Below are 14,348 nucleotides of genomic sequence, written 5' to 3'. Positions count from 1 at the left end.
TTCATAGAAAATGGCAGGGTGAGGTAGGGAGGGAGGATGGGGAACATCCACATGGTGGTCTGGTTGTTAAGCTCCAGCCAAACCACGAAGTAAAATCCACCAAGCACAAAATAAAAGTCCCAGTGGAATCACAACACAAATGAGCTGACTCCACTTACAGAGCCAACAAGGAGAGGTTGGGGATGTGGGTCAATGCCAAGTGAGCAGCAGCCCATAATGCCTCTGTAGCAGAATACATAAGAAACAGCCAGTGCGTCTTAACATAATTCAGAATTATCTTTGATTTCTGATTTACTGCACATAATAGAATGATGGGAGACCCGTAGCTGAATGTTTCATTAACCTTTATTATTTCCACGGTGTCTGTCATCTTTAGCAGTTTTTGGATTTATGCTGTAAATTATGTTCCCATCATTTCATTTTTCATCCACTACTTCAGGTACTGGCTTTCTTAATTAACCACCCGATGACTTCTTCGTTGCCAAGATTTTGTGTTACACTATATTAAAAAAATTAAATTAATTTTTAAAAAATAAATAAATAAATAAATCAGAATTTTCAGCTACTATATCATCTTTGGAGGGAACTGTGCATTTTGCATTGGGGGCAATGGGAACAATGGGGACGATGGGTTCAATGCAAAGTTCTGTATTTTATGTTAATTATGGCAAATGATTCTTTTTTCACTTACGTCTGCAACTCTTATCACATTTTTAATGAATCTGTCCACACTGAAAAATTTAATGGTCAAAACTGTAATTTGGTTTTAATCTAATGATGGCAGTGTCATTAGTGCAGCAAGACCAGTAGCCACAAAACAGGCTTCAGTCCGACTTTGAGAAGGAAAAGTGGACAGTGGGAAGGATAAATAAAGTATTTCACTCTACCACGAGTCATGCTCACAAATTAATAAAACACCCTTAAATGTGTGTAAATGACCGCAGTAATTCAATTTTCTCATTACAAATATGCAGTGTATTGTAGTTTTTCCTTAATAAAGTCAAGGCTAACATTTTCATTTAATTTGTTTCACCTGCATTTTATTTCTTTTAGTTGCATAAATATTTGATGATATCTTAGGTAATTTCCCACCCAGAAATATGAACCACATGGAGTGAAATAGCAGACTTAATTTAATAAATTAAAAGGCAAACAAAACATTTGGAAATGCCAGTTTTAGTTTCAAGTCTAAATTTTCAGCAGGTTTATCAGCAGCTTCCCAGGCATGGATTAAGCCTAGTCCTACTCTAAAAGAAAAATTCAATCAATATGGAAAGAAGTTATGGTCTAGAAGTCAGCTTAATTCATATCTGGGGAAACTGAGCCTAAGAGAGTTGTTGGGGAGACTCCCAACCTCAGTATTTGAAAATCCCTGCCCAGGTGTACGACTGAGTTTCATTCGAAATGTTCTGATGTTTGTGCCAATAAAATACCCAAATTGTAAATGCATAAAATTTACACCAATGCATTAAAAAAATAAATAAATAACCCTAAGACTCTGACATCATCAATTTATAAAAGGTTTTTTAATACTCAATGTTAGAGACACATTTTGAGAATAATAAAAACGCAATCATTATTTCCTTTTTTCTTCATCTTCCACTCGGATTGCCTTCTTGAGCCATTTGAGTACATGAACACAATCTGTTCAGTACTAAAAAGTTAAACAGTCCAGCTTATATAGTGCAGCCAATTATTTACTGAAAAAAAACACACCACAATACATAAAAAATTAGTAGAGAAATAAAAACTACATAACCAGCAGCTGTTTGTTTATATGTTTGACTGTTGTACAGTTGATGTGTAAGGGGAGTGAGCTTGTCTGTTTCTCACTGCCATCATCATCTGCCTTTACTGAATAAACATGTTCATTCTACCACATTTGCACAGACTTGAAATTACATTTACAGATAAACAGTAAGAATAATAGAGTCGAACTTAGAGTAGATTTTTAAGTTTGCTGCATTTCTGGTCTTTATTACAGAGCAAATTTAACCACAGTGAAAAGCACTTTAATGTGTGTGTGTGTGTGTGTGTGTGTGTGTGTGTGTGTGTGTGTGTGTGTGTGTGTGTCCAGCTGGGTTTAGTCTTCATCCATTTATATGTGATGCCAGTATATTAGTTCCTGGCAGTGTGTGGTGTATGTAATGGCACATTGTTCTAAGCATACAATGCCCTACTTTTCTTTCTCTTTTATGCATTAAATTACAGTGAACCCCGCATTATCACTTTACTAGTGCTTTAATCTGTTTGTTTTAAGTCTTTAAACCCATCTGAGGGGATGATCGCTCTTTTGTGCAATTAGTAGCCTTTTCAAAGTGGCGGATTTGGAGCTGTGTTTTTATTCAAAGTGCTTGAGGCCCAGCTGCGGTAGATTAACACTGAAGACACAGGCAGGTTATACAAGCACTGATGGCAGGAATAAAAGGAGGTTGGCAGCAGGGTACGATTCCTATGCAGGCAAATGGTCCTGCAAGGGGGAATAATGGAATTTGCTGGATTAAAATGAGAAGAGGGGATGGCTGGAGGTTAATGCGGCAGGTTATTGTGCATTACCCCACTGCTCATCCTCGCCTTACATGGCTCTATATGACATCCACTGCCTTCAACAACATACCCAATATTACATTAGCGGCCAGCGTATGCAATATGCCAAATTGCTTTTTCAAACTTGTTTTTCCTGCATATAGTTATTCATTATATTCATTTCATTTGTGGCACATAATGTTTTTGTGAAATCACAGTGTCTGCTCTTCTGTTTTAATCTCTCAAATGTAATGCCTTAAGCTGTGAACAGATATCTGGGCCATATTCACAAGTGGATACTCGCACGAATACAGCGCTGGACATATTGGGGGTTTGGAGCGAGGAGGTGCCTGACAGTAGCAGGTGCTTGCTCTCCCATAACACACACCACTGAGGTGATAAACGCACAGATTGGTGAACTGCTTATGATGCAGATCTGCAACGCAAATTGAAATGTGCCACTCTGTTTTCTCTTCATAATGTACGGACCAGATCTGAACCCTCAGTCATCTGTCTATCGACACCAACGATGCTGAGTAAGGATCACCAGTTTGGAGAGCACATCTGTGCAACTCCAATAATACTTTCCAACATAGCAGAATATAAAGCACCTTTAGGAATGCTGTTGAAAATTTAAAAGTTTACATTAAGTGCTGCTCATCAAAATGTGTGCATCCTTAAACCCTAATAAATATGCTGAGTGTCTTTCCTTCTCAGGAAAATTCAGCTAAACCATATTTAAGCATTTGAAATATAGCATTATTCAAATTTATTATAAGCAATAGTCTTCCTCTTCACTGATTTAGCACCATATTGCTGCATATTGTAGCACAATACCATAATAATAGAAGAGAACTACATATAACCAGGACTGAAAGAGAGCTCACAGAAGAAAGGTAGATGGATTGAATGCAGGTTCATAACTTCACACCGTGTCAGCTCGGCTGACGGTCATGTGTAGGTTCAAACAAGATGACACGAGGCTGGAATAAAATCTATCCATCAACTGGTGGGCTTTATTATTGGTTACACACCAACACAAACCAAAAACCAACCACTCTAAACTGGCTTCCTTTTATACTCTACCCATTCAGGTGAGCATCGGGAATTACCCAAGTCTGGGGTTAGCAAACCAAACGAGAAAACAAACGTCCACATAAGCAAATATCAAACCACAATACAACACACGGAAGACATATTTCTATTCATACAAAGTCCTATAAATAATTCAATAACATATACACGTCAATCAATTATATATAAATTAGAAACACCTTAACCAAAACACCCCCCACCTGGCCCATTGGTTTACTCCAGGAGCTCATAAGCAGGTCACTGAGCTGCTTTTACTCTTTCACTCCACATCTTGCAAAGGAAGCAACCAGGAAAAGGTGCCCACTGCTAAGACACTTACTAACACACAAATACATGTGCAAGGAATTTAGGTTTACTCAGGTCCTTTTTCGTGACACAGGTAGGATGGCCAGTCCCCCTCTGTCCCTTCACTGTCCACAAACAGTCACTTAAATACTAACTGAAACGTCAAACCTGATAAAGAATCACCAAACTATACATATATTTCTTTTTTATGTTGGTTTTAAAATACAAATCCTCAAGCGAATAAAAATACAGGTAAGGGTAATGGAACCCTTGGTCTCTATTACACACCACTTTTCCATTCGGAAGTCCTGATGAATATTTCTGTATGTATGCTCGGTATGCTTTTAAAATTTTCAACTGTCAAAACTGATTTAAAATTGGGGTGGCTGTGCTCCAGATGGTGAGTGGGTGATCTCTAGTCGGAAGGTCAGTGGATTGCAACTGAACTTTAAGTTGCATTTGATGCATTCATAGGGGTGTGAGGGTGTATGTTTAAATGCGCTTAAGTATAGTTAAAAGCACTGCATGAACGTTTGTGTGATTGGGTGAATGAGACTTGTGGAGGAAAGCACTTTGCTTCAGTGCTCATGTGCAACAATCTGAGAGTCCCACCACTATGTGCTATGTATTTTAAAATAAAGTTGTTGGGGTTTTTTTTTTTACTGTAGATTTACATATTATATAGTCACTGGGGGGGGAGACAGTTTAAAACAGGCCAATATTATCGGTTGCTTATCTATCAGTGTCAGCATTTACAATGCCCGACAAATGAAAATTAAAAAGTAATGGGAGAGATGAGTGCTGATGTTGCATAGTTTGTCCACTCTGCGACTTCCCTTGTGTGTGGAACACCACAAACACAATCATCAAAGCAGAGAGTAGTTGAACAAATAAATAACTACACATAACAAATGTTTAGTTATTTATGAAATTGGTTCATGGTTTGAGTTTGTGGAGGGAAAAAAAAATAAGCACACCTACATCAGAGTTCTCAAATGAAGATTAACACTTGAATTTTAGTGTTAGTCTAATAAATGCTATTTTAGTAGGCTCTAATAAACAGGATTAGCGGACAATGATTAGCCTTGGGAAGGCACATAAATTCAAACTGATTAAACATAAATAACCCTGCACAGCTATGGCAGATTAAACAGATTGTATTAGCTCTCTCCTTCTGTGTAACTTGCATATCAGTGTCTGGATTACAAAAACTCCCCATGCCCATCCATGTATTAATATTTCTGAATTATAAAGGAGAGGGTTTTTGACCCTTTTTGTAAGATGGCTCCAACTCCTCGACACATCGACTCACACTCCGAACAGGCATTTTACTTTAGCATTTCATCAACACAATCGCAGACAATTAGTCTATGACAGTCTGCCTCTTATCACGCAGTGCTCGGTGACACCTCTCCAGTGAGAGGTGACTGTAATCTACATCACCTGAACACCTCTGTCAGTATCCATACAACCAGTCAGAGTCCCCGCCTCATGAGTCTGTGAAAGCATGTGTGTAAATGTGTGTTCGTACTCTGGTGAGCCATTACAGAGGGTGTTGGCTTAGCAACTGTCACAAACACTTCACGGCCACTCAAAAGCCAGAGAGCAAGGCACCTTAGGTGCTTACTTAAAAAGCCTGTGAAAAAAACATAACCCATAAACATCCTGGAAACTCTGAAAACTTAAAAGGAAAACAATAGAAAAGGAAAGTGTGCAATAACAGGCCAGCCTTTGCTGCAGAATTGGTGTCAGTTGCAACAGAAAGGCAGAAAAGGCTATTTTACCGGGTGTGTGTAGCATTGCTAAAACAGCTGTAATCCTTTCCTCCACAATGCAACAGAAAGTCTGCTCACAACACGAGATTTGCCACATCATTCTGGTCAACGTGTGTGATCATGAATAAAGTAAGAGTGTGTCTTTTTAGCCGTGGCCTGTGGATGTTTATAAAGAGACTGATTAAGGACTTCGGTGTGTTTAGATCTCACAGGATGTATGTGAAGTTTGCATATTTCTGTGACAGCCTCCACATGAAAGGCGATACTTGGTGAGCGAAGCCTTCGCAGTGTTGTGGATAATTTGTTAAGTTACAAAGCTGACAAAATCTTCTAATGATTTTCCAAGTCTGACTTTGAAGAAGTCGTTTTTTATAAAGACTAAATAACTTGCCCACTCTGGGTGAGGGCTCTACGAGGTTTAACACTGTCCAAGTTACAAAAACATATTTGAAGACAGGAACTACTTTTTCACCAACATTATGTAAAAAGAAATACGAGCCAAACAGAACACTTTTGCCCTAAACAACATTTTACTTTGACTCGTTTTGCCACAGATAATTATTATCTGTGGCACAGAGCCGTGCTACAGATAACAGAGGTCACATTAATCCATATCTTGTCAATCAGTAGCATGTCATAACATGGCAGCCTATCAATAGGTCTCCACCTTGTGGCTACATTCAACATGACATTGCAGTGTGGCAGAACTGCAGGTATCACTCACAATACATTTATAAATTATCCTGGACACACAATAGAACCAACTACATTTTTCTTAAAACATCATTAATTAATATACTCATTAATTTTTTTTATCATAATATTAATAATATTATTTGATAATTGTTAAGATGGTTAAAGTCATATTATTATGATTAGTACTTGCTTAATATTGCAATTATGTATCCTTCATTAACTGAACTGCACAATCACAATTTCCTCACTAGTCTTATGTGTCAGTACCATGTGTATTTTTATATCATCCAGCTATGAAAGTAAATTTTGTTGCTTTAAAAATAAATCATAGGTTTGTACAGTCTTGATACATATCGTGATAATGTGATTACATGAATTTTGATGGACATGTAGGAGAGTTTCAGCAGTAGCTAACAGCTGTAATGGACTGATTCCCACACCGTTAAAAAGACTCGACCCTGAAGGAAGGCACGGGTCAGTGCCAGGCTTTTTAAACCTGTGATAAACACAGGCACTGAAAGAACAACATTAAAAGGAGCATTAGGTGTTGAATCTCTTTTGCAATCTATTCTGTACTGCAAAGAGAATTCTTGAAGTGGCCACACTTGCCCGTGAAGATGTGGGACAACCACTGCCACTGCTGTGTGAGTTTCTACTCTTTTTTTCCATTTTCTCCGTAGCCTTTACTCACAAAAAGGTGGACATGCCTAACATAGTACTCAGACATGATACGAGCTGTAAGAAGTGCTGCTATCTGTATCAAAGAACCCATAACATGGTCAACATCGCCGGCTAGTGGACACGGACCTACACTGCAACACATTCTTGACTTTAAAGCATGAAGTGATGATTAGGTTAGATCCAGGTTAGCCACAGGGGTTCATAAGAACATATTGAGTTGTTTAAGTTTATTTTAGTAAGCTTCATTTGCAATATTACTTCTTAATATCTTCGAACCTACTTGAGTGATTTTATTTCATTCTTGCTTCTTGTGTGCATTTCAAAGTATGTGACTATAGTTGTGTACAGTTTCATTATTTTTTCAACCATAAAGATATAAAATATTCAAAGCATTTTCTTGAGAATTTCAATTAATTCAATTAGCAAGATAACTAATAACTAATTACTAGATAACCACTAGCAAACACTCTGGAAAAAAAAGAAACGTTTTCCAACACAGCTATCATGACAGCACATTACAGTAGAATAAATGGACACCATTGGTACTTAAATTTTAACAAGCCAGCATTTCATTCAATGAACTGCCAGCAAGTATTTTGGCTATAGCAAGTTACAAATTAATATGCATTTTTTAGTCAGATCCTGTCAGGTCCAAGAGTAGCAAATGTTCGTAGCCAACATTTGAGTTCTGAGCCCAGTAAGTGCACAGTTTATTTCCTCCAACTGCACAAGCTTAACAAATGCTGACTGCTGACATAGTAAAAGCTGTGTTTATTTTAATCTTTCAGATTGGCAATATTGGTTGATGAAACTCTCAAAAAAGGAGTATCACTAATGAGTCACAGAAAATCACACAGACATATTTATAGATGAGTTATCTACACTTTGTAATTTGAAAAGCTTCACTTTCTTTAGAAAGGTTTAAAAAACTTGCTCAGCAGTGAACTAACTGCTTACACTGAAAACAAACTGAAGTGATCACAGCTCTGAAAAGTTAAGGCAGAAAAGGATCAAGCAAAAAAAAGGACCAATTAGATGCAACTTACAGATACGCTCCAGATCTGCATTCCATCAGTATAGCCAATCATGAGGCAGAGTGGAGGGTCAGTAGTGCCACTGTGCATCTCCATAAACTCTGGGTTGCGTGCAGTGTCTTTGCAAACAGAAAATGTGTAATGAGCAATAGTAAATAACAGTAAAGTTAAAACTTGTAACACTGTTACAATACATTGTTGGAAAGGCATAACGTATTATAGACTTTTTAAAGTTTTAAATTAGTAGATCAGTGTATACACAGAGGATGACTACGGCTTTTCAATATTTGAGTCATGACTTCATACCATTAATGTCAGCTTTCTCAAATCGAACCCAAATGATTTTCTCTTTCTCATCAGTGGGTGGAGCCCCAGTATATGCCTGTAGAAAGAAAGAAGGCAAAACAGACGCAGCAAAAACATGAACAACACTGAGGAATAATACTAAAGGATGCAAGACCTATCTGCAACACTGTATTTGCATTTGCATTTTCAACCAGGCCCTCCCTGTTGCCTTTCTGGTTTCTAACCAATGTACATCGAGTATCAATAAAACTGATAAAATTAGGGACAGGCTGTGAAAATATTTAGAATTTGTTTTCAGTGTGGTTTTTCAATGTTGTATGCTAATTGCTAATAATGTTGTTGTCTATTCAGTAAAAAAACTGAATTAAAAAAAAAAAAGAGGAAAGTTACCTGAGGTACTACATCCTGCAGAAAGGTCACAACACTCTCCATGTAAGACTGCTCCCTGTAAAAACAAAAAGCTCATAACAAATGTGCAGAATGCATTGGAATTACACCCTAACATTAATGCATAGGGTTTTACATGAGCAAAGCAAAAGTAAGTATCAAATGGATGTAGAGTCAAGAATAGCCCCTCATTTCTTTACATTTTGCTTTCAAAGAGCTGGACTTTTTGTAATTTTTGAAGTGTTCTTGAGCAGTAGTTCGCCCGTCTTTCTAGGGGTCTTTCAGTGTTTTTCCAAAGAGCTTTGAGCTGAAAACATGATCTCGGCATGATGCGGAGTGTGTACTTGAAAAAATGGAAAAGGCTGGAGTATGCCAGACTACACAAAAACTGGACCAAAAATCAACAGCAACACAGATGTGTTAGTTAAATCAACTACTGAGTGAATAATCCAAATTTAAAATTCTTGATACGTTAAAGGCAAAGAACAGTGTATCACAGTCATCTGTAAAACACAATGGAGGCTCTTCCATAGTTTGGAACTGCATTTGACCAGTGGTGTAGCAAATCTTGGCTGGACCTCAAAATAATTGAAGTAATGTTGGATCATCTTGTCAGAAAAAGAAACAAAAGGAGTGAGTGAACAAAGAAGTGCTTTGGAATATCCTTAAATAAAAGTGCTCATACCAAATATTGACTATCAAGCTTGTGAGAATTGTACAAAGTTTGTTTGTGCCATATATGTTTGCACATGTTTCAATAAATCGCTGCATCCATTTTAATAGCAAAATATCAAGTAATGAGGGGTGGCTTAAGATTTTGTACACTACTGTGTAAAAACACTTAAAGGAGGCTCAATTCATGAGATCACATGAATCATCGAACATCCAATTTCATCAAGTACACTATTTCTTATCCTTGGTATTTAGAAATACAGTGCATGTGTTTACTCATAGATGACAAAGATGTGTCCTTACGTAGCAGCTTGTGCTCGCACCAAAACCCCCCCAGCACAACGACTCGGTCTGCGCGGAGAGTCCGAGGCCATTTTGTCCTTTGGGTTTGATATTCTGAAAAGATAAAAAGAGACATTTAGCAAGCTGGACTAACTTGACCTGACAAACAAACCGAATGTTGAATGTATACACTGACATGAAATAAGCAGTTACAATGTCCGAAAAAAGGAAGTAGATTTAGGTTTTTAATCTAGATGGTAAAATCCAGCAGAATGTTGATTGTAGAATATTGATTCCTAAATAAATATCCAAGGTTAGTTTTTTGCTTCTTTGCTTAGTTCAAAAAGCATTTTCAAATTACAAAGATCAGAACAACAAAGTCTAGTAACAACAACAATGAAACCATAGCCAAAAGGCACTGGGCTTATTTATCCTACCAAAACAATAAAAAGACAGTGAATCATGCAAATGTACTTTTAAATGTCTACAATGTTTGGGTGAGCAGTAGACTGATGGCTGCGACAGCCAATTGAAATTTCCCCAACCAGAAATGAGTGTTTTCTAAAACTACACTTTATTAGGATCAAAAACAAAAAAACAACAACATCAGTGTTTTTCAAGGTTCAAGGTTCTTTATTTGTCACATGCATAGTTATACAAGTATAACACACAGTGAAATGTAACCTGACACGCTCCTCGACATGTGCAAATGTTTTCCTGTTTCCTGTTACATTTGGTTTGGAACTGAGCACAGCATTTTGTTGTATTATTTATGCATTACATTTCATGCAGGTGTTATAAATAGTTTAAAAGTTGATGATCATTGCGCCACTCATTCAGTACCAAACCATTTTATTTTCAAGATTAAAGCTTTTTAATTATGATCATTATTTTTATACATGCGACACATTATGGTGGAGGGAAATTACATGGCTTAAACTATAAACATTCTTGTTGTTAGGCAACAACACCAACCAAGCTATTTTTCTGCTAAATTCAAACTTGAATTGTCATATAGACAAGAACCACTTTTTACTGTCAGCTTATGATTCAAGAAGATAAAGGCATACCACACCCTCCAAGATCTTTTCAAAGCAGTATTGACTGCAGAGAACCCCTATTGATGAACAAATGACACTGCAAGAGTTTCTAAGACCACCCGGGCTAATGTAGACATGCATCCCTGGGACTTAACACAGAGAGGAAGTAGTATATGAATTGATATAGTAAGTATACCAGCTCATATACTACAACAAGTTAATGGTAAACTAGTACCTGGACATACAGCGGGTAAAATAAGTATTGAACCCGTCACCAATTTCAAAGGTGCTATTGACATGAAATTCTTACAAGATGTTGTTAACAACCCATCAAATCCATACATGCAAAGAAATCAAACTATAGTTGTTCATAAATTAGTGTGATAATGTGAAAACACATCGTTTTTCAAGTTTTGAACACATGAAAAAAGGGAGGTGCAGCTGTTTTTAAGCATACATCACTGGCACGATTCATACAACTGAAGTAAGGATGAATGGAAAAATGTGCCAAGACATTCTTGATAAAATTCTGCAGCCATTTACCAGGATGATAAAGATAAAATAAGGGTGAAAGTTTAAGAAAGACAATGATCCCAAACACACAGTCAAGGAAACTCTCAATTGGTTTCAGAGAAAGAAATAAAGCTGCTAGAATGCCCAGACCTGAATCTGAATCCAAATCTATGGAAAGAAGCTGAGAGATCATAGACGGGGCCCAAGGAACCTTTGGAATTTGAAGACTGTCTAAATGCCAAAATCACACTTGAGCAATGCAAGTTTCTCCAGACAGGAGGTGTCTTGAAACTGTCATCACCAACAAAGGCTAAGGCTGTCACCTTCTAGGTAAGGTGTTCCACATGTCCTACCAGGAGGTAGGGCTGTGCGATATGAGGAGAATCTAATATCGCAATATTTTTTGGCTACATCACCATACACTACATATCGCAATATGTTTAAAAAACCTCAGAAAACAAATGTTATTTGTGAGCATATAGTGCCTAAAATCGCACTGGTTTACTACTCAAATCGACCGTTCCATGTATATTACAAAAAAATCAGAATGAATAGAAATGTTTTATTTTAGCCATTTTTTTTAACCATCAGTTGCACAAAGAGGTTTCTCACAAACAACAATACTGTCACAGTATGTCTCTCTCTGTGGTCAAGACTAGAAATTAAAAGGGTGCTCTTTTGTGCTTCCAACATATAAAAAAATTGATGACCTCAAACCTTTTCTTTTTTTTTGGTGTGTGGAGAGACGCTGACATGTGGAGTTTAAAACAGTCTTAATTTTGCAGTGGAATAAATTCCTGGTACTGCTACCTTTAGTGGCCTTAGTTTTATGGCATGTTTTGCAAAATTACCGCATTTTGTTCACACAGAAAACTAAAACAGGCTTCAGCTTATAACAATAAAAAAACAAATTCTTTCAGAAGGGTAGTTGGAAAATCCAGCACTGAAAGCAGAAATTCAGTGCGACTAAAGTAAATACACCAAGCATCACAGACGTATTAGTTAAAAAACCTGTAATCAGTGAATCTAAGATAAAAACACCAATAAAACCCAGAGTATAAATGGGGTTGTTGCAAAATCTGAGCTTGTGGGAGAGCACAGACAGTAAGATCTGACAGTGTTCTGACAGTAAACTTACAGAACAGAAGTATGAGGATTTTAAGGTGTTGTCTTATACCTAGTACACTTCGGCAAAAGGTATAACATGGTCTTTATAAGACAGCTAACATTTATAGATCCTACCATGAATTCCCGTGGATAGTCCAAATCAGCTGGTAAAAAAATAGGACACACACTCTTCCACACAGCCTAAGCAAGCTGTGGAATTATTCCACAGAATTATATTCTGTGATTATATAATTCCAGCTGTGGATTTATATTTCAAAGCTAACCTCTGAGCACCAACAGGATCTGAGGAGCTGGACATGGGGCCAATGGATACAGCTGCCACCATGAATTTGAACCAGAGAGCCGGGGCAGCTATATGCCACGATAATACTGAAGCAGCTGTTTGCTATGCCCCTAGTAAGACAAATACATTCTAGGTCTGACAATTTATTTAGACTGCAAACTATGTATACTACACATGCTAATACCAGTGCCTCGACACTAACAAAAACTGGCTTGGCGAAATGAAGCATCCCTATAAACTAATGACACAGGGTCTTTATGCATTTAGCCACTTAGTAAACCACATTCAGTTATCCTTCTTTTGTCTTTGGAAGCATTCCCAAGCAACTACCGGGGCTAATAAGACCAGTCGAAAACCGTTATAATCACACAGGGCAAAAGCTTGTGTGGCGGTAGAGACAAAGCTACATACAGTAAACAACATGCCTGAGAAGCTTGACATTCCTAGCCTCCGTTACATACACGAAACTCTTATTCTGCGAGCTAGTACCACTAGCAGCTAGCAGACCCATTCGGGTGACAATTGTAACAGCTGTCAAGGGAACACAACACAGCCATTGGCTAACGCGAAAGTTATCTCACTAGATAACATACGGCTAACATAGCTAGCTAGCATTAGCTGATAAAAGTCCCTCATAGTGTTAGAAGAATAGAGTTAAAACCCAACAGCTGGAGATACATTTGTCATGTTTCAATAAAGCATTATGTTTTATAGCTAGCAGCTATAGTTACGAACCGAGGAGCTGAACGCTGACAGTCTCCTTGTGTATACACTTCGTGGTGCTCTGAAGCTCTCTGCAAAAAACAGTCAAAACACAAACAGACTAGATTTGCGGAACTGTGTTGTGTCATTGAAAGCCAATCAGATCACGGATACGTTCTCGTCAAACCAACCAAACAACAGCAAAGGCGGACACAACGATTACGTCGCATTACAAATAAAGCTTTTACAACTTAATAGTCATTGTTAACCTCCAAGTGTCTTTAATTTACATCATAATAAGAGACTTGAAGTGTCTGTAGTTAAGCAATCAAAATACTTAGGACTAGTGATAGTCTAGTGAAAGTAATGCTTCGTGAAACACTAAATAATTTGAAGCAGCTGTGCACGAATTGTATTGAGGTTTCAGAAACAAGCTTTGCACAATTCTAAACAAAGCTGCACATTAGACCAGACTATCAGTGATTATGATCCACACGCTTAGAGAAATCCCCGTTTGTTTATTGTGATAACAACATAGGTTTTGTGGCTTTAATTGTTACTTACTTTGTATATATCATGTCAATATGGAGATGTGATTTTATTTATTATTGTTATATTTAAAATAATCTTTTTTTTCCCAAAGGTATGTGGTCCTGACATGCACAAATGATACATATGTATCATTTTGTAGAAATCTGATGGTGGACAGCTAACTGAATCTAAAGTATTTAAAATGCCCTCTGCCTTAAACAATATTGATCCATACAACACTGATGGGAAACATTTTCAGCCAAATATTTATTATTGAGTTTGATCATTTATGTACAACTTGTCAATAATTTCATTGTGTTTTATTTTGTTAATATTAATCTATTATTATTATTATTATTATTATTATTATTATTAACAGGAAGAATAATAATATTAGGAAGAACATTTATTA

At 37.1% G+C, this 14,348-nt stretch overlaps 1 protein-coding gene across 3 annotated transcripts in view; it reads right to left on the bottom strand.

The window, feature by feature from the left end:
- The window catches only part of bcas3 (BCAS3 microtubule associated cell migration factor), a 319,739-nt gene extending 306,175 nt beyond the window's left edge, over positions 1 to 13,564 (bottom strand). For 2 of the 3 annotated variants that reach the window (XM_082502294.1, XM_082502295.1), the window contains exons 1-5: positions 13,439 to 13,563; positions 9,761 to 9,853; positions 8,789 to 8,843; positions 8,399 to 8,474; positions 8,105 to 8,211 (exon numbers count right to left, since the gene is read on the bottom strand). In XM_082502294.1, the coding sequence (XP_082358420.1) occupies positions 8,105 to 8,211; positions 8,399 to 8,474; positions 8,789 to 8,843; positions 9,761 to 9,853; positions 13,439 to 13,554 (447 nt within the window). In that variant the 5' untranslated portion in view covers positions 13,555 to 13,563. Of the gene's footprint in view, positions 1 to 8,104; positions 8,212 to 8,398; positions 8,475 to 8,788; positions 8,844 to 9,760; positions 9,854 to 13,438 lie in introns of all 3 variants that reach the window. The other variant, XM_082502293.1, reaches the window with a different exon arrangement.
- Positions 13,565 to 14,348: the final 784 nt, after the last annotated feature.

The sequence above is a fragment of the Aulonocara stuartgranti genome (assembly GCF_965226115.1).
Source record: "Aulonocara stuartgranti genome assembly, chromosome: 14".
Taxonomy (NCBI): Eukaryota; Metazoa; Chordata; class Actinopteri; order Cichliformes; family Cichlidae; genus Aulonocara; species Aulonocara stuartgranti.
This window is presented reverse-complemented; position numbering and strand designations above follow the sequence as displayed.